A 19,265-nucleotide genomic window follows, 5' to 3' on the forward strand; every position below is an offset into this window, starting at 1 on the left:
AGGAGATAGAGAAGATGCAGTTGGGTTCTAAATGACTCATAATGACTCATAGGAGGCTTGTTGGGGGTTTTTTGTTTGTTTTTGGGTGGTTTTTTTGTTTGTTTGTTTGTTTGTTTGGGTTTTGTTTTGTTTTTTGGGTTTTTTTTTTAAACAAAATGAAAATCTACTGCCTCATCCCAAAACTGCTGGGTTTTGGGGTTTTTTTTGCATGGTATTTAAGAGCTGAATGCTGTACTTGTTGATTTTTGTGCTTATAAACTTTAAACCACGCTTGAGTCACTCATTGCAATATACACAAGTTTTATACATACAGAATGTTCCACTCCAGCTAAATAACAATAATCCTGTGTCTTAACTGCTCTTGAAGAAAACTGCCAAATATGGCTTTCAAAGTTTCTACAATGATACAGTTTTAAGCTGGAAGAATAAAACTGGTTGACGAATTTTCAAGAAGTTCAAACCCACTGCTATTTCAGAGTTGTCTTATTGGGAGCATTATTTTCCCTGAATTCTTTGTAGGAAAAAAAGCAAAACAACCTACCCCAAAATAAAGCCAGAGTGCTGTAGAAAGACATGAACAGAACTGGGGCAGAAATGAATTTTCTGAAACTGTAGGAGTCCGCCTGTGTGAATGTTAAGTCTTCATAAAACATAAACTTCCTTCAATCTTGAACTTCTAAGTTGGGAATGAGTCCTGTTCAAAATTTGTTTCTGGAGCTGGCACCTGCCTAGTTCACCAGCATTAGAAAGAAACAAAAGTTTGTACTAACCAGGCAAAACTGTAGATATCACACTGTGATTTTTTGCAAATATGTGCAGAAAAAGCACAAATTTTTTATGCTGACAAAATTTCCTTCTGGTTTTCATCTTCTGCTAATTAATGCAGAGGAGCCTGGCTGGACTCTGAAGTGATTATTTGTTTCTTTGGGGGATGAAGCTGGACAATCAAAGAACATTAAAGGTTTAATGCATGTTGTTCCCTATGTTAGCAGTTTGAATATCAGTCTAAATTTTTGAACATGCAAAACATCATGCAATACTGACCAAGAATATATCCAGCTAGTGTTAGTATATTCATTACCCTTTTTAAGACATCTGTGAATGTTGCCTCTCTGTATGGAGCAGATTCATTACTTGCACTTGATTTACATTTACTTTCAGTTTACCTGTGTAAATGATGGGAATATGTGCAGGCACATATAAATGAGGCTCCCACTGATGTTTGAGCTAGGTATGAATATGTATCGGGGGTAGCACCTGGCTCATGCTGTGCGCCCGAAATTCAGGCTCTCCCATGCTTCAGGGGAGCAGAAATTTCTGCACATGGAAACCTCCCAGGCTTACTCTGAGAGGGAGTGTTGGTTCTCTGAAGCATGCAAATGTGGTGTTGCCTTCCCCTTCAAAGATGTATGCTGTTTTTTTGCAAAGTACATGCTTACACTTGAGAACTAAGAAAACTTTGCTTGAAGTGCTGCTGTGTAATTATCAGCTGCCTTGGTAGACTCTGGCATTTCTCTCTGGGTATTTGAGTTTTGGGACAAAGCTCCAGTTGAGGAGGGACAAATGCCTGGGTGCAGCTTTGGTCCTCTGAGCATTGTCAGTATTTTGGACCCTCCCTTGGGCACAGTTCCTGGGCAGGAGACTTGTACAGTCTGAGCTGCTGTTTTGACGCTGAACAATATTAGCATAAAGCAAGGAAATAAAATTAAGCTAAGAAGTTTTGAAACCATACCTATGTGCATTTGTAGGTATATGTGTATATGGAATCATATAAAACCCTAAAAAACAAATTCAATGATCTTGAAGTCTATCATAGAATCATTTAGGTTGGAAAAGGCCTCTAAGATTGAGTCCAGCTGGTTAACTCAGCACCACTGTGTTCACCATTAAACGTGGTCCTCAGATGCCTCTCTTTTACTCATTCCGGAACTCAGCCTTTCAAATCTTGTTTTACAATAGATGAGGTTTCCTTCCAAAAACTCTTGTTGGGAGACTTATTGCAAGAGAATGACTCTAAAATTGTTTTTGACCATGTTTCCATGACTTACATAAGGATGAAGTGGCTCTTCTTGGTACTGTCATGTGCTGTCAGTCTGACCAGGACCTGGTGGCATCTGTGTCCCTGCTGCAGAGAGGGCTCCATGGTGGTGCTTTATCCAGCACAGCAGTACAGAGAGCCTGTGGTTTCCGGGGAGCTGGGCCAGGGTGTGAGTCAGCAGAGGAGGAGCCCTGGGTCACAGCTGGGGTTGGAGGTTTTCTGACTGAACCCGAGCTACGTCTCCCTTTTCTAACCATACTGGTGTACCTATGAGCAATAAAACAGGGGATGGTCTTTATCTGCAAACCCCTTCCACTCCTTTTCACACTGTCTCCATTTCTAAAGAATACCTTGGGAGTTACCAAACCTCCTCTACTGGTGCTGTCCTTCCCAGAGAGCTGAGAAGGGGAAAGGAGCTCCTGGTATCTCTGGGTGCTGCCCTGTTCTGTAGCCATAGGGTGATCGGCAGGATGAGCACAGGGTGCCAGGTTTCTCTGCTTCTTGTTGGGTACAAAGGGGGCCTTCCTTCCAGTCCTCAGTTGTTTACAAACATCCCATTCTGCAGTCTTGCCCCTCGTGGTAAATCAGGCAGGTTGGGTTCCACGTGTCTTCCTCTGTCCTGCTAAACAAATACTTGTCTCTTAATGAAGCAAATCATCCAGCATGTATGAACCTGCAGGTAAAGTGGCCAAATTTCCTCCCCAAGTGCTGGCATTTGTTGATCCTTCAGAGGCAGTGGGGATTTTCAGCCAGGTTTCTCCAGTGCTGTACATACTGGTACAGAACCCAGTGAGTTTGAGTGTTCAACTGACCTGACTGATTACATCCCTCAAGACAAACATTTGGTTTTTAATTGAGTAATTGAATTGTAAGATGAAAGAAGGCAAAGCCAGTTATGCTCCAACGGAAAAAAATATCCATATTATAATGAAAATTGTAACCTCTTTCATCTTCTAAAGAGTAAATACCCATCCCTTTTGCCAGATTTACTATTTTCTTCAAAATAATTATTGGAATAGGGAGATTTCCAAACCTGATAATCAGGGTTTATAATGAACACACCAAACTTGTTGCAGATATATTAGATAGTGTTGCTAGCTTGCTTATTTTAATAAAAAAGCATTCCTGTGAAATCCACAAAACTTGAACTAGTCAGCCAGAAGATGACTGCCAAGTTAGGAAGCTGAGTGAATGAAAGGTTGTGGCTTTTTACAAAGAGGCATTCAGCTGCTTTGTATGTGTGTGTGTGTATTTTCTTTAAAAAAACAAACAAACAGTGCTTGGATAGTAGAATTCAGAAGCTGTCAAGGTTTTTGGGAATATTGAAGGCCACATTCTACTGACATTTTAGGTGGCACCTAGGTGTGTTTGGTATACTTGAAAGACAAGCTGTTGATCTTGATATTGGTGCTTCTTTGCTTTTGCCTTTTAGGACAGGGATTCTAAAGCCTTGCACCAGATTTCCACTGTAGAATTATTTTTAAGGATTTTGATAAGCAACTTCTATTTCAAAGCTCTAGAAAACATGGGACTAATGAGGATGAGTGGCAGGGAAGGTTTGCTTGAGATGAATGGAGAAGCAGTAAATCACCTATGAACATGCAGTGAAACCACAGTTGTTGAACACTGCATTCACATTCATTTCTCCAAGGATTTTTAGAGAGGGGATAGGGAGAAGCTGGGGTGATGACAAGACACACAGCAGACAGTTTTTTGAAAGCAAAACAAAGTATTTGACTCTTTGTAATGTGTTTTAAACTGAGATTGGGCCAAATTACATCAGCAAAAGCAAATGTTTGGCATGTGATTTGGTAATGAAATCACTTTATTTTCATTATCCTGGAGACACTTCCACAAACACACAGTTTTTTCAGCTTTATCAGTTATGAAAAGCAATGAAGCCTGGCCAAAGCAGAGCAATCAGACAGGCTAGATAAAGACATTTTAGGCATGTGGAATTTAAAGTTTTTTTGGCTTGGAAGGTAACAGTAGCTTTACATCTGTATTTTAACAGAACTATGCTGTTTTTCAGTCCCTCACTTAATGGCTTTGCAAGTAATCGAGAGAAGGAAACTGTCCCACCCTGACCTGATTTCCTAGATATTTTATGAAGATTCCCACAGGGAGTGACACACAGTTACTTTCACACAAACCAGCACTATTGTCACCACGAGTGGCTTAATGAGGTCTGAATGAAACAAAAGGTTACCACAGGGTGTGTTCCCATGGCCCTGGCTCTGTAGGGCTTTGGGGTTTGGTTCTTTGAAGCAGCTGGGCTGTGTCCATCTGCCAGGAAGGCTGGTGTGGGGGGCAAGGGGAGCTCCAGGGAAGGATGCTTTGCTGGGTCAGGTCTTTCTCCTGCCTTCCAAGAGACCCGTGTGGTTGTTATGGGGTTGGTGCCAAAGGTGGTCGTTAGGGGTTTGTTATTAGCTACGCTTCCAGCCTCGCTCTGGTAATGTTTGTGTACTGATAAGTGAGGAAATACATAACTTTTGCTACCAAGGAGTGATTAAACACTTGGCTGCTAAACCCCAGATTTCAGACAATAAGGCAATTTCCTGTCTCCTGCAGCTGAGGTCCTTCCCGAGGTTCCCATGTCTGCCCTGAGAACAGGGGGTTTGGGGATGTGGTTGCTCTCTTTCTGCTGACAAACAAAATTCTGCATTATCTGCTGCTCAGGCCTCAGTGCAGATAGCTTTGAATATTCTTTTCACAGTATGCAAAATATCACAGTTCTAAGATGCTATACAAGAAGAGAAAATGTAAAATATTTTAGTAGAAGATTATTTTCATAAGCAAACAAGACAATTTCTATTTGTGTTTTCTCTCTAAAAAGCCATGATATTGATGGCATTCATGGTGAAAAAAGAAGTTTAGCTGGTATATGTTGAAAAGAAAAAGTAGAAATTCCCTTTTAATGCCCTTGGTTTAATTTACTTTATTTTCTCTGCTACACTGTTTAAAGAGGGGTTATTTTTGTCAGATGGTTCTTGAAATTTTCACATTCCCTAACAAGTCTGCACTTACATAATTTGTTTCTACAAGCAACCAGGTTTCTGCAAACTGTTTGTATCTCAGGTCTCTGGGATATTTGTCTTAACCTGTGTTCAACGGGGTAAAATTGCTAGAAGCTACTTGGAGATTATGAACTTTCCTGTAGAGGAGTGTAATACTCTGAGAAAATTGGGAATATGCTGTAGAAAATTATCTGGTGCTTATGAGGACCCACACATCCAGCCACCTCCTTAGTGCAGATGACACCCCAGCTAGAATATTCTGGCAGATAAAGCAGAGCAAGTCCAGAGCAGAGCAGCAGGAATGATCAGAGCTCTGCAGAATGTGACCAGCAGAAGAGGCTTCAATACCTTCACCTAATCTGTGCTAGGGAAGGCCCAAGGGGAGCACCATGGGATTGTTTGGAGTGCCAAGCCACACAGAACTGCTGTGGCATTTCTCCTTCTGCCTCCTGTCATCTTGCTGATGCTGATAGATCAAGTTCTGATTAGCTTTTCAAAGTTTGCCTTTTGCCCTGGACGTTTGCTGCTCCTGAAGAGCAGCTCATGTTTTTCCACGGGCACCCTGTTTCCAATAGACAAACGAGCCAAGAGACACTGCCTGCCTTGTCTTGCAGCACTCTCTGGATTTGTTCATCTGACTGAGATACTGTCTGAGCAGAAACCATGTGCTTCTGCCACGCTGGGAGTTAGCCTTGTGCTGCTTCCTTCTCCTGCCCCTTTGAAAGGTTTATGAGAGCAGCTCTGAAAGGACCTGTGCAACAGCAAGTGCTCCTTCCTCCTGATCCTGTCCTGCCTGCACCCTGCCTGCCATCCTTGCAGGATTTACAATTCAGATAAAACAACTGCTCCGGGGTAAATTGCAACTCAGATTAGAAGACATTGCAGGAGATGGCAGTGAGCTTCCTGCCAAGGACTACACACCCAGAGCAGTAATAACAAGTTATGCAGATCAGCAAGCGCCCGGTGGAAGGCAAAGACATTTCTCTCAGGTTTCTTCTCCCTGCTTTTTCTCTTCCTTGTGCTTTAGCAAGGTAGGAAACAATGGGATAGGGTAGGAAGCCATTCCTGGCTGGTGGGGCTGCTGCCGTGGTTCTGCATGCCCTGCCTGCCTAGGAAGTTCACTGCCTGGCAGCCCAGATACAGCCCTGATAGTGGCAGAACAAGCATGGCTGGTGCTCTTGAGGCTGGTGCCTCCATCTGCATTTCACCCAGCCTGGAATGTGAAAACAGACTCATTAATACATGTAAATAAACACTGGTGTATGTTTATCTCCTTTCTGTTGTGTCGGATGTTGGTGTAGAAGAGAGTTTTGCACCTTGCTGCCAAAGTTTATGTTTCCACCTCTCTGCCCCTCTTTTTGAAGCATGCTTCTTTTTATATTTTTTCACCATTTTATATTTATTTTTTGAGACTCTTTTGCTTAGTAATAAGGGTTATGTACTACCCTTGTTTTCAGCCAAAAAAGGTTTTGGAAATAAGAGCTAGAAGTGCTGAAATTTAACTTTCACTGTGTGATATGCTGCCAGCAGCTTGGTTTGTGGGTTCTGTGAGTGCTGTTAACTTTCCCCGCTATCAGAAGCCTTCTTAAAAATGTGCTAAAGGTAAATATTTTTAATTCTGGTTGTTTGAACAATTCAAGTCCATCTTGCTTGCTGGCACTTTTGGATGCTGTGTTACTAAGAAGTGCTGGTTAGTAATTCCTAGTGTTCTCAAATTGTAAGAAAAAGTGTCAAAAGTAAAGGCATTGTCTACCTATGGTAAACTGGTTTGTGCAAGTGACCAGGTAAACTAGAAAAAAAATCAGATTATCACTCTTTTTGGACCTGTATTTAGATTTACTAGTCAAATGTCTGTGAGTGTCAGCAGTAGAAATGCAGTGAGTTTGAAGGCTGCATGATGAGCTGGAAAAAAAAAGGACTCCAAGAGCCCAGAACTGTTCCCTTCTGGTACTGTATTGCACTTTGAGCTCATCTATAGCTGATGTACACTGCTGTGCAGACATTCTGGTTAGGAGAGTTAGGAATAATGGGATTAAATGATTAAGATCTTTAAAAATAAATAAAATTTTAAAATCTGGATTCTGACTCAGATTTGATGTCTATATCTATATGAGCTCATTTACTCAGGACTGGCTTCTAAAAGCCATGTCTTAAATGGGTGTTGGTTAACAATTCACGTAATAGAAAAGTGAATTTTAGAATGTATTTTAAAATACTCTGTGAGATACCCTCAAAGTAAGTTAATGCCCCACTTAGTTGAAAAAGCCAATTTCCAAGTGGAAGCTCAGCTCATTTATTAGGTTGTTGTGATGTTTGGTTAAAAGTTCCAGGTTTCTCTGTAGATGGGCCAGACTGGAGCAGCAGGGGTGTATTTTTAAAGCATGTTACCAAGCTCTTGCTGAAATCAAGCCATGCTTGTTGACCAACCTGCCTGCATGCTTTAGATGCCATAGAGCATGAGAAATCCTTTCCTCCTTTGCTGGCTGCCCAGCAAAGCCCCTGCCCCTGGAAACCATGGAGGGGATTAACCATTTTCTCTCTGTCACTGCTCACAAAGCTCCCCAGACTCATGGCTTGGTCTCTACTATGCTCAGAGGTGAGGCTCTTGATGCCTTTATCTCTCTCCATCACTTTTTGTTTCTGGATGAATTCTTTGTTTTGTGGGTTTGTTTTTGTTTTTGCTAAGTTTTTAGTGTAGCCTCAGAGCACTATCTCAGTGTGACAGGCCAGGTACTTACATGCTGCCAGCCATGTTCATGGCTGGGAGAGTCAGGCAACATTCTTTCTGCAAGGTTTATCTTGTTTTCATTTTGATTGTTTAAGCAGCTGGCCAAAAAAAGAAAAGAAAGCAATCTCTGCTAGATTTTGGGTGGGGGCTTGTTCTTTTTTTCTTCCCTGTGTTTTGATAACAATGAAAGGCAGGTAAGAAAACAGCAAACACACTTAATTCCAAAGGATGTTGGAGGGCTTATTTTGTGCTTTTTTTGAGGAGATTTTTGGATTAAAGCACTTGCCAGGTCGCTGGTGGATATGTTTACTGAAATGAGTGTAACATTTTTTTGTTAGTAATGTCTAGGTTTTTTGGATAACTGTAACTGGTGCAGGGCAATGGAAAGTTTCCAGGCATACTTGCTGTATTATGACTGTCAGTTGCAATTTTTTCAAGAAGTATTTTTTGCATATTCTTCTAAAAGATCTGAGATCAAGTCACCAGATTTAAATACAACAAATGCCACCTGAGTTCTTCAGAAAAGCTCCATAGTCCTGACAGCTCTGATGCATCATAGAAGGCACTCTTGACTTTCTATCACCCTGAGTGCACACAGCCCCTCTTTAATGTGTGGCATAGCAGAATATGAGTTACAGATGTTGTTCATACCATTGTTTAATTTCAAACTATGGAAAGAGCTTTTTTTTTAATACACAGGTCTAATATTAGTACATATATCCATGTGACAGAGAGGATGGATGGACAAGTGTGTCCAAATACATCCAGGAAAAATGAAGGCACGTACTTTTTTCCATGCAGAAGCTTATCTTCCAAAGAAGAGAAAAAAATCCCAGTAAAGATGAGCCAGATGAATGCAATAAATGTGCTAATGTTTCACTTCTGGCATTTTGACTCAATAAAACAGGAGGGCAGTAAAGATAGATCCTCTGATCCCTGGGTTGTGCTGCGTCCAGCTGCGAGTGCAGCAGCTGCTGGGCACGGGGCTGGGAAAGAGCTGTGGCCAAAGTCACCCTGGCTTGGGTGGCCTCAGATCCATGGTACAGTCTTAGAGGGGGGAAAAAAAGAAAGCTATGGCTCCATTTATGAAAATCACTGATCTGGGAGAGGACAAAGCTACACATTTCTGAGGTGCTCAGCTGGGAATACAAAGGGTAAAATACTGGAGGGATTTAAAGCAGAAGTGGAATCATAGTGAGGCATTGAATTTGTGCATTGACGCAAGGTTTTGTTGCAATTAGGGGTGTGTGAGCCTTGCTGTTCCCAGGTACCTCTGAACTTCCCCAGCAGTGGTATTTATGTGGTGTTCACTCTCCAAAAATGTCTGTTCAGCAAGATCCAGCTAATAGTATTATCTTAATAGTATTTTAAGGTAGATTTTTAGACCTATCTGTAGTGTATTTAAGAAGTGTCCACATAACCCTTTGGAGAGTTAGGATTTCTCATTAGAATGCATCTAAGTGAATATTATTTTTGTCAAATGACATATTTTTTAACCTTGCTAATTCTATAAGGAGCTCATAAAACAGTACAACAGAGAAAAAACCCTTTTAAAGATTACATAATCTTTGTAGTCAAGTTTAATTACTCCTAGGCCTTCTCTCCCCCTTTCTTGGGGAGAAGATGGAAGAACTGATTTTTATTAAAAAATAAAGCTTCAGCCTGTGACATTTTTAATGTTGTCTGAAGTGGCATATAGATTTTCATTTTTCAGTGTCCATGATGATGTTTCAAACTTTAAATTGATTGTTCAGTGGGTTCAGGGTGCAATTGGCTGCAGTGTTATATCTGGTGGCTGTCAGTGGATTTATGTGCTAAAATCTGGGGCTGCAAATGGGAGATGAACTGTAAGTCAGTAAGTCAGGAATGTCCCACTGAGCAGTCCTATTTTTGCCAGAAGCATTTTCATATCTAGTAAAGGGGATGGCCTGGAAAGCATCGTGGTGGAGAAAGCTCCTGGTGGCCTCTGCCTTTGCTGCTTATGCAGCTGTTTTTGTCTGGAGCCTTTCCAGGGGAACGGGCGCCGCTGTTCCAGAAAACGTGTTGTTTTGTGCCTGTCTCGTGTTGCAGCACATTAAGCCCCATCACCAATAAGCACTTGTCCAAATCCGTGGAGGATGTGACCCTCTAGAATCAGCCAAATTAGTCCTCGGTGCACCCCTGTCACTCTGGGTGTTGCACAAAGGCCTGGGCCGGTGTGAAAGTTGTCTTCTCTCATGGTCTCAGACCTGCTGATTATGGAAATGAATGTTTGCCATGGAAGAGCAAAGCACTGTCCCTCTGTGTCCTACAGACAGAGCCTCCTGTCACTGGGTGGGGAGGCCCACAGCTGCTGAGGGCACCTGTGGTTGTGAGGATCAGGGGGCTTTGAGGCCTGTGGGAAAGCCACCCCTTTCTGCTCCTTTCTGGGAGCGTGATCCATGATCAGAGGGCCTCGAGGCTTGTGGGAAAGCCACCCCTTTCTGCTCCTTTCTGGGAGCATGATCCATGCCTGTAGTTCAACTTCCATTTGATGGTTTGGCTAAAGGCAGTTCAGTAACGTGGGCAGATGGGTTTTGCTGTTTTTTCACCATTTCCACTGAACAGTAGCAGTGATGCTTCTGGCTTGGCATGCCATAAGACAGCGAAGGGTGTGCCTGTGTCTGTCCAGCTGGAGAGTTGTTGAGCTGGAGGCTAAAAATAATCCCCTTTTTTTCACCTCCAAAACAGCTGAAAGGCAGAAATGAGGAAATCTTGGATTCCTGGAGCTATTGAAGTTTCTGTCTTCATCCCAAGGACATACAGGGAGTGGATCATCATTTAACACCCCCTTATTTTCCAAGATGAATTTAATATTTGGGTGCCTTGGGCAGGAGAGGAGTGAGGGGTTTAGAGTGGGATGATGCACTGGGCCACAACAGGATTTGTCTGCTCTTAGCTATGCCAAGAGATGCTGTTTGTTGCATTTCCCACCGCCATGCTACTACCAACTGGTAGATTCCTTGAGCATCTAAATGCTGAGAGCTAATGTTTTTTTTTAATTTTTGAAGGTCAATGAATAGATTCAGCCTTTCAGTTATAGTGTATGAGATTTTTGTGACTAGGTTGTTGTGGAGTGTTATTTTGAGGTAGGGTTTTTTTGTAGTTTTTGTTGGTGTTATGGGGATTTTTTGTTTGTTGGTTTGGGTTTTTTTTGGTTTGTTGTTTGTTTGTTTGGGTGTTTTTTGTTAAACACAGTGGTGGTGTTCAGCTGTTTAACTGCATATGGTTTTTCCACAAGGGGATGCAGGTGCCTGGATTCACAGGCTGCTGATTTAATAGCAGGGGACAGGAGAGATTGCAAGAGGCCTCTATTGTATCCCTCTCCCTTCCCTTCTATTTTGAGTGATATATTTGTACATTATCTAGAGGAGATCATATCAAAATCCTGTGCCTGGCACAGAAACCATTCTGCTATTGGAGAGGTGACTTGTGCTGCCATTTAGCTCAGCACTGGGAATATTTCCTGGAGATTTTCAAGGCACTGCTATTCCTAAACACAGAGAGAGAAAGTAGCCTCTCTTACCGACAGACTGACCCTTGAGTGGAATCAAGCTTATGAGACTTACCAAATGCTGTGTGTGTTTATATTAGTAAATATAAGTGAAAATTTCTGATACATTTAAATTGCACAAGGAAGAAATCAGTGAAGTTCTGTTCTATTTCTGTCTGAGATAATGCTTTGTGTACTGCACTTGGTTGTAGTGTGGGACAAGATTTATACAGAAACAATCATCTTTCAAGGAAGAGTACAATACTTTTTAACAGTATCATAGAAACAGACTATTTACTCAGCAACTTGAATAAACAACTTTTATAAAATATTCATGGGCCTATTAGTGTTTTATTGTGAAGTGCAAAAATGTCCATGCTTTACTTATTAAGTATGAATTTAAACTGAAATAGTCCTAGGTTAGTCACTAGGCAGTTATTACTGGCCTGGAAACTTACATTAGTTTCATTCAATGGGAATTTTGTAACCCATATTCTTTCTGTAATTTTGCCTTAACATAGGTGCTGTTCTTGGGAAATATGTTAAATTCAATGAAGCTTCTCTTTTGACAGAAAATATTCATGCACATCTGCAGGCAGAAGATCAGCCATTTGCACCAGGAGGTTTTCACCAAGAAAAATGTCTTCTCTCAGTATTATTATCTCAGTGGTAAAACAAGATGTAACATCCAACATGATACTGATTCTTCAGGCAGGTTATAAAAGTCTGGTCATGATCTTATTCTTTCATAAGCTGCCCTGTAAAACTAAACAAGACTTTCTCCCTTCGTTTCCAGCTTGAGCAAGAAATATGCAAAAGCTCTTTGTCTGTTCTTTTCAGCAACTGTTATTTAGGATAATTTGTGGGAGATGCTTTGAAAAGTCAAGTTGTCCTTTAGCTTTGTGGGGGATGATCTGGCACTGTTAAAAGGCAGTTGATGTGTGAATGGTGATGGGGATGTCAAAAAGCCCTTGGCATTTGTTCATTCAGTATTGATTGTTTGAGACTCCCTGTGTGATGCCAGCTGTCATGATTTGTGTTAAATTGCAAGAAATTAGTTCCAAAAGCAGGCCCTGATGAGCCAGGAGACTGGGATGACAGGAGGGGAAAATAGGATGCCATTCAAAGTTCCTTCTAGTCTGGCTGCAGGAAGGTTTCTTCTGGGAGTCTGTTGGCAAGCAGACCACCGGGGAGTGGCATGGGCCTTTCCCTTGCTTCATAAAGTTAGGAACACAAATGTAGTAAGAATTACTTTTGCAAGGATTTTGTACTGGTTTTGACCCCAGAAGTTTCAAAATTAGATGAAGAAGTGCCAAGAGTAAATTCTACACCAGCAGGAAGCGTCCTCGATAAATCTTAGAACAAATAGCTCTGAGATGTAGATAAATGTGTTTCTGGAGGTAACCACGGGTGGTGGCAAACATACAACCATTTTTCATGATGTCTCTATGCAATTATGAAGATACTTTGTCAATGTGATAGGAGAGGGAAGAGGGCAGAATCCTCCTTAAAATGCTAACATAGTGTGTTGCAAAGCACCAGGAGGAACGAAGGGTTTTCTGTGCGGGTTTTGTTACTTGGCAGGGTCTGCTATGACTAAACCTCCAAAGACTGCTGTTTCTTTTTATTTTTTATTTTCTTTAAAGTTGCATTTATTTATGTATAATGCAGCTTGTAAGCGAAAAAAACCCAGCCTCACCTTATCAGACCATGTATGGGCTTGCTTTGTAAAATGTTTCTGACTGCCTGCTCAACATGACTGGAAGCTGTGAAGGCTCATTTGAGTCACTCACTTGTCAGATCTCAGAGTTCCCATGCTAATCACAAGAAGCATGTGCAAAAAGATCCTCTTCAGCTAGGCCTCATGTGCCCTCTATTATTCTTCCTTTATATTGTTACATCTGTTGATTTTTTTTTTTAAATATTCATCATGCAGTGAGGAGTGTTCTTCTGAAATTGTGAATTAAATATGTTCTTTTAAAAGGAGCAAAGCCAAGTGGCTAAGGCAACAGCCTAACTTTAATATCTCTGGTTAACAAAACACTTGCCTAAACTAAGCCAAAGCACCTCACAGGAGTTTTTCTTTCAATGGGAATTTATTAGAATTATTTATTAAATTGAAAAAAGACATTTTTGCACTTCTATGATTTGGATTGGACAAAAGTCAGCACCAGATACTTTTTGCTCAAGTTGTTAGATCTGAAAACAAATGATGACCAAACCAAAATAAATAAATGACTCTACTTTCTGCAATTGCAATGTAATGGGAACCAGACTGGAATCCAGCGAGCCTGCAGATAGAGCCCGTGCTTGCTTTGAGACTGCAGTCAGTGCCTGGCTCTGTGTGTGGGACACACAGCAGCGTGTCTGGCCTCTGACACAAAGGTCTTGGATTGGCAGCATGGCCCAGCTTGGCTGTGCTGCAGCTCTCCCATCCTCCCAGACCCACCTTAGCTGTCCCTGCTTCAGCCACGGCACAGCTGGAACTCACAGCAGGGATTTTGTGAAATCTGGGGGGCTTTGGAGGAGTGGAAGGGGTTCGTAGGAGATGTGGAACAACAGCATTGTCCAGCTATAAGACTGTTTCTAATCAGGTTTTAGTAATCAGTCAAGGAAATGTAAGCACTAGATATGCTTAGGGTTTAATTAGTTGCTTTTTGGAAATCCTGTCCTTGTTGGTCTGTGAAAAATTACAGCTGTCAGTTAAAATTTGGGCAGGAATCCTCTGTAATTGTTTTGGAAGAGATTCTTCCAAGGGTGCCCAAACATAGATTTAAGCTTCTGAAGTGTGATTTTCCTGAAAGTGAGGATGCTTAGCACTGGGTGAAATGGAATAGGACAGGATGAGTTCCCTGGCCCTGGCAGAGGAGGGCAAGTCTGCTGAGTTCCCTTGGCATGTCCTCCTTACATCAGTAGGTGAACCAGGCTGTTACATCCACCCTCTCTTGAAAGAGAGTAGCTAATAGTGTAAGTCTACTGGCTTATCGTAGGTTTGTTCAGCAAATCTAGTAAATGTAGATTTAAAATTTCCTCTTTAAAATAAAAAAGCCTACACTAAGACCACTTATTTCCTTTCCCCTCCCTCTTACACAACTGTGATGCTGTTGAGAAACAGCTGCAAGCACTTGAGAAACGCTAAATGAGGGTTAGAAATGTGCAAGCAGATGCTCAAAAATGTTCGGCTTTTTGTTGTTTTTTCTCTTACTTCTCTTCATCAGATGCTTTTGTGTCTGCATTAAGCACAGTTTATCCTCTTTTTTGCATCGGCTGAATACCACATGCAAGAAAAATTCCGTTGATCCGTAAATTACTTGTTTGTGCTCTCAGTAGTGCAAGTCCAGTTATATTTCAAGTCATACCAACAGGGTAAGATGGAAACTGTGTGGAAGTAATACAAAACCCTGTGTCACACCCCTCCTTTTCTCTGCCAGTGTTTAATTATTGGAGGTGGCCCCTGTGGCCTGCGGACTGCCATAGAACTTGCCTTCCTGGGAGCCAAGGTTGTCGTTGTGGAGAAGAGGGACACTTTCTCCAGGAACAATGTGCTGCATCTCTGGCCCTTTACCATCCACGACCTTCGGGGACTGGGAGCAAAGAAATTCTATGGCAAGTTCTGTGCAGGATCTATTGATCACATCAGTAAGTATCTGAGGGCATGGGCACTGTTCAGATAAGAGGTTGCCAGGATCAGAAGATTGGTGGAGATATTCTTGGTTTGGCAGAAAGTTCATCTGCCTTAACCATGTGCCAGTGCATGTGTCCACACAGAGAGGAAAAAAAATGGTCTTGTTTAAGCAAGGTGGAAATAGAACAAGTTACAGTCTTATGGAGCAGATTTTCTTGTTAGTCTGCTATGGTTAAACAGCAGGTTTTGATTATGAGGTATGAAGAATATTGATATTTATTCCAGTATGTTGAAGGTAGACACTAATAACAGAGTGGACTATTTTACAGGGAAATATGCTGTAAAATTTTGTATTCTAAAATATGCTGGTTAGCAGATCTTTTAAATATCATCAAGAGACAAAGCTCTACAAAAACATTCTAAGAAACTCAACTGAAATGAGTTTTGACAACAAGATTGTGCTGCAAGAGGAAAGGGAGGCGGAAGAGAACAACATCCTGTGGTAGTTGCTATGTTTGCATTCATTACAGTATGGGAAATAGAAATGCTACACACTTGTGTTAACAATGAATTTCAGTTCTCTAGCAGGCTGGTGGCAGCTGGGGTTGCTTACTTATCAAATACATCTTTGTCACTTGCTCTCCACAGGTATTCGACAGCTTCAACTCATCCTCTTCAAAGTTGCACTTATCCTTGGAGTGGAAATTCACGTGAACCTGGAATTCGTGAAAGTCCTGGAGCCTCCTGAAGATCAAGAAAACCAAAGTATTATTTATCATAATACATTCTGCTCACAGCAACTTCTTTTTGTGCCAGGTGTTACGTGAAGTTGCATAAGGCAGTCAAACACTGTTTGCAGAAATCAAGAGTTTTTTGCCCTTCTTACTCTTTTTTACCCTTCTTACTTTTTTGCCCTTACTTACAAGCCAGCCTTGTTCTGTGCAGTGTGATAAGTATCAGTGTGACAGAGCACTGATAAATCTTAAAACACAACCCAGGCTGAGAAGCTCAGGTTTTGCACTATATGCCTTCTGGCATGTGTTTGAGGCTTTGTAGGAAGTCTGGTGTGGCTTCTCAGGATCTTCTTGATAATATAAATATTGAGGATGGATGAAGTGCCCAGGGCCTTGTTTTTGCATTCACATTTGATATAACTCCCACTGGCACACAGAGTCTTACCAGCATTCTTATGCAAGATTTTTAAACAATAGAAAAATATTCTAATTCTCCAAAAATTTTTTTAATATTAGTTTTTTGGATGTAGTATCACTAAAATATTTTAAAATTTTAATTTAAACTCTGTGGTATCTCTTCAAAGGGTCACATAGTGACAGCAGAACAAGTATATTGGTTTAAATAAAGTATATATAGTTTTAAAACACTGACAGTGCAAACACTTTCACATAATCAGCTTTGTAAAAAGAATAAATTTAGCTTTGTGAGTATGCTTCCATTTAATTTCTATTTAGACGACAATTAGAAGCACTGATGATGGAATGCTGTTTTTCCTCTTTTAGTAGCCAGTTCTTTCTTGCAGTAACCACATGTATGTACTGCCCTGGTAAGGTGGCTGGGGGGTTATTTCTGTGAGAATCAAATGCTTGAGCATCTTCTTGTGTGGCTCTGAGGGAAGCTACTGCATTAGGTGATCCAGAGAATGAGAAATGCACCCCTTTATCTCAGTGCCCTTTCCTCAGACTCTGAAATCACTTCTCTGTTGTAATACTGAAGAATTAATAAATATTATTTGTGTTTTCAGAGATGGGTTGGAGAGCTGAATTTCTCCCCATGGATCACCCTTTGTCAGAGTATGAATTTGATGTTATCATTGGTGCAGATGGCCGCAGGAACACCTTGGAAGGTGGGCGAATGTGTGTGTTTAGCCTTATTACTGCTCTTTAGGGTACCTTGAAAGATCTGAAAGTCAGAGCAAAGAAAGAAACAAAGCAGCAGGTTACCTTTCAATCCATGGAAGTCTGTGTGAAAGCTGTTGTTTTATGTGGTACCCTTTGGTTTTGTTTTTAAGTTATAGCTCAAAGTAAAAGGCATTTAATGTCATTACTGCTTCTGAGCTCTGTGTATTTGCACTGCCTACAGAATGCATTGTGGTGCCATTGGGCTTGCTTCAAGGTTAAGTAATTATATGATGATTTAACTTGAAGGAAGCTGACAAGATACAGGTCAGGAATGGCATAGCCTTTGCTGTGGTGCTGTGAATTTGCCCTGTGTGCTTGAACTCATGACCAAAAGGTGACTGCCAGGTATTTAATGAAGGCAACAGAGGCTTTGCTGCTTTGTAAATGAGACTGAACTTCAGAAGCACCTCCTTTAGAAACAATGGCAAAAGGTAATAAATAGCTCTAAGGTTTGTGGGAGTAGAGGGTGTAAATGTTTCCTGAACTTGAGTCACTGCTGAGAATTCAGACCACCTGAGTTGTGTTTCTTAGAGAGACACTGGCTAAGCTGCTCCTGCATCACAGGAACAAACCTTTTACTTAATTATGTATTTCCCTTTTAACTCTAATAATATCCAAGCTAGTTTCCATTCTCTAAGTACACTTTTCCTTTTTTTTTATTGGCTTCATAGTTTGTCTGCTTATTCTTTTATCTGCCAAATACAATGTGCTTACAGTTAATTCCTTATAATGCTGTACTGGAAATTTCCCTACACTGTTGTTTGGCTGTCCCCCATAAAACACTGTTTAAATAGTCAGGTACCATCAAAACCTAATTATTCTTGCTTCACCTGCAGACTCTATCAAAAGGTAAATGTTTATCATCATACCAGGATCTAGGGGAGTGATTGGTGCACTGAAGATATGTACAGAAGCTGGTGTTCTCTTATCAAATCTATCCCAATGAAATAACGAGAGCATATCAAGAAGCACAGAGACAAAAATCCATAACAAATTTATTTCTTGCTATAAAATAACATATTCATATGATGTCATCTGCAGTGAGCCAAAAATACACTAAGGATCCTCTGTTCTAGTTCATAATTTAGTAACAGATGAGGGGAACATACAGATGGAAAAACTTCAATGTGTGATTGCAAGATTGTGGCTCAGGGGGCTTTTTTTCAGTGAAAAGTGAAAGCAAAGATGGAGTGAGGAGCTTCTCAGTTGGTGTCACCTTGGTAATATAACAATTAACCCACTGAATATTTTTCAATTCCAAATACCTGTGGAAAATCTCATTAGCTGGTAGTGTGTGCACCTAAGCACTGCTACAGAGATTTCTATTTTCCACATCATTCTCTGCTGCTTTTTGACTGCTGATCTCTTGCATATTTTTTCAAGAGCTGTTTACTACCTATATAAGAAATACCTAACTTGCCATTTAGCATGTTAAAAATGTCTCCCTCCACTGAAATTGACCTGTTATATTCCCAGACATGTAAAAAAAAAAATTTCCACATTTTTCTTTAGTCATAGTTTTTCCTGAAGTTCTTCCCTTAGTTCCCCGTCCAACCATTTTTCAATGAGACTTTATCTTGAATGCAGTGCAGCTCTAGTTTTGCAGCTGAAAATGGGGAGAAAAGACTCTTTACATTCAAAGGAATTTTGGAGGCATGGTGGAAGCTACTGACGGCATGTTGTTTGATGAAGTGTAGGAAAGACATTGAGCTGCCTTGAGCTGACCCTCCCTGAAAGTCCAGTCTGAAGTTTGCAGTGGTTTTAATTCCTGTCTTTGCTCCGCAGGCTTCAGGAGGAAGGAATTTCGTGGAAAGCTGGCTATAGCAATCACTGCCAATTTTATAAACAGAAATACAACTGCAGAAGCCAAGGTAGAAGAAATCAGTGGGGTTGCTTTCATCTTCAATCAGAAGTTCTTCCAGGACCTGAAAGAGGAAACGGGTGAGTGCATCCTCATTTTTTCCACTACCAAATACAAGAGGCAGCAGGGGAACTCTATGTGCCAGGCCACCCTCTTGTTACTGGTAACATCAGTTTTGAATAATCTGTGTAAAACGTTTCCAAGTGATAAAATATTGTTGATGTCAGAAGCTTGCAGATGGAGGTGTCCATTTATGGTACAGTGGGATATTTTTTTAGCTTGGGTGTTGCCACATCATGGCTTGTTTTAGTGTTTAAATTTTTCTCAACTGCAAAAATGTCTGCTATGTTGAACAAATTTGGAAGAGCATTTTCAGGGCCCAGAGATTTTCCCTTAAGACATGATTTGTTTTGTTTCTATCTGTTCACATGCTGAACAGCTTAAACCCTTTGAAAAAGTCTCTGCCCTTCTGGGAGGAGTTCATTCTTGCTTTTTGATGTGTGGAGCTGATAAACTGAGAAGACGTAGAATCTGCCATAAATACTAAAAATATAAACTGTGAAACACAT

The 19,265-nt window shown here is 40.9% G+C and overlaps 1 protein-coding gene across 1 annotated transcript in view; it reads left to right on the forward strand.

The window, feature by feature from the left end:
- Positions 1-19,265, forward strand: part of MICAL2 (microtubule associated monooxygenase, calponin and LIM domain containing 2) — a 118,765-nt gene that overhangs the window by 27,198 nt on the left and 72,302 nt on the right. The window contains exons 3-6 of the mRNA XM_066552501.1: positions 14,726-14,933; positions 15,568-15,684; positions 16,679-16,780; positions 18,621-18,776. Of these exons, the coding sequence (XP_066408598.1) occupies positions 14,726-14,933; positions 15,568-15,684; positions 16,679-16,780; positions 18,621-18,776 (583 nt within the window). The remainder of the gene's footprint in view (positions 1-14,725; positions 14,934-15,567; positions 15,685-16,678; positions 16,781-18,620; positions 18,777-19,265) is intronic.

The sequence above is a fragment of the Molothrus aeneus genome, chromosome 6 (assembly GCF_037042795.1).
Source record: "Molothrus aeneus isolate 106 chromosome 6, BPBGC_Maene_1.0, whole genome shotgun sequence".
In the NCBI taxonomy this organism is placed as follows: Eukaryota; Metazoa; Chordata; class Aves; order Passeriformes; family Icteridae; genus Molothrus; species Molothrus aeneus.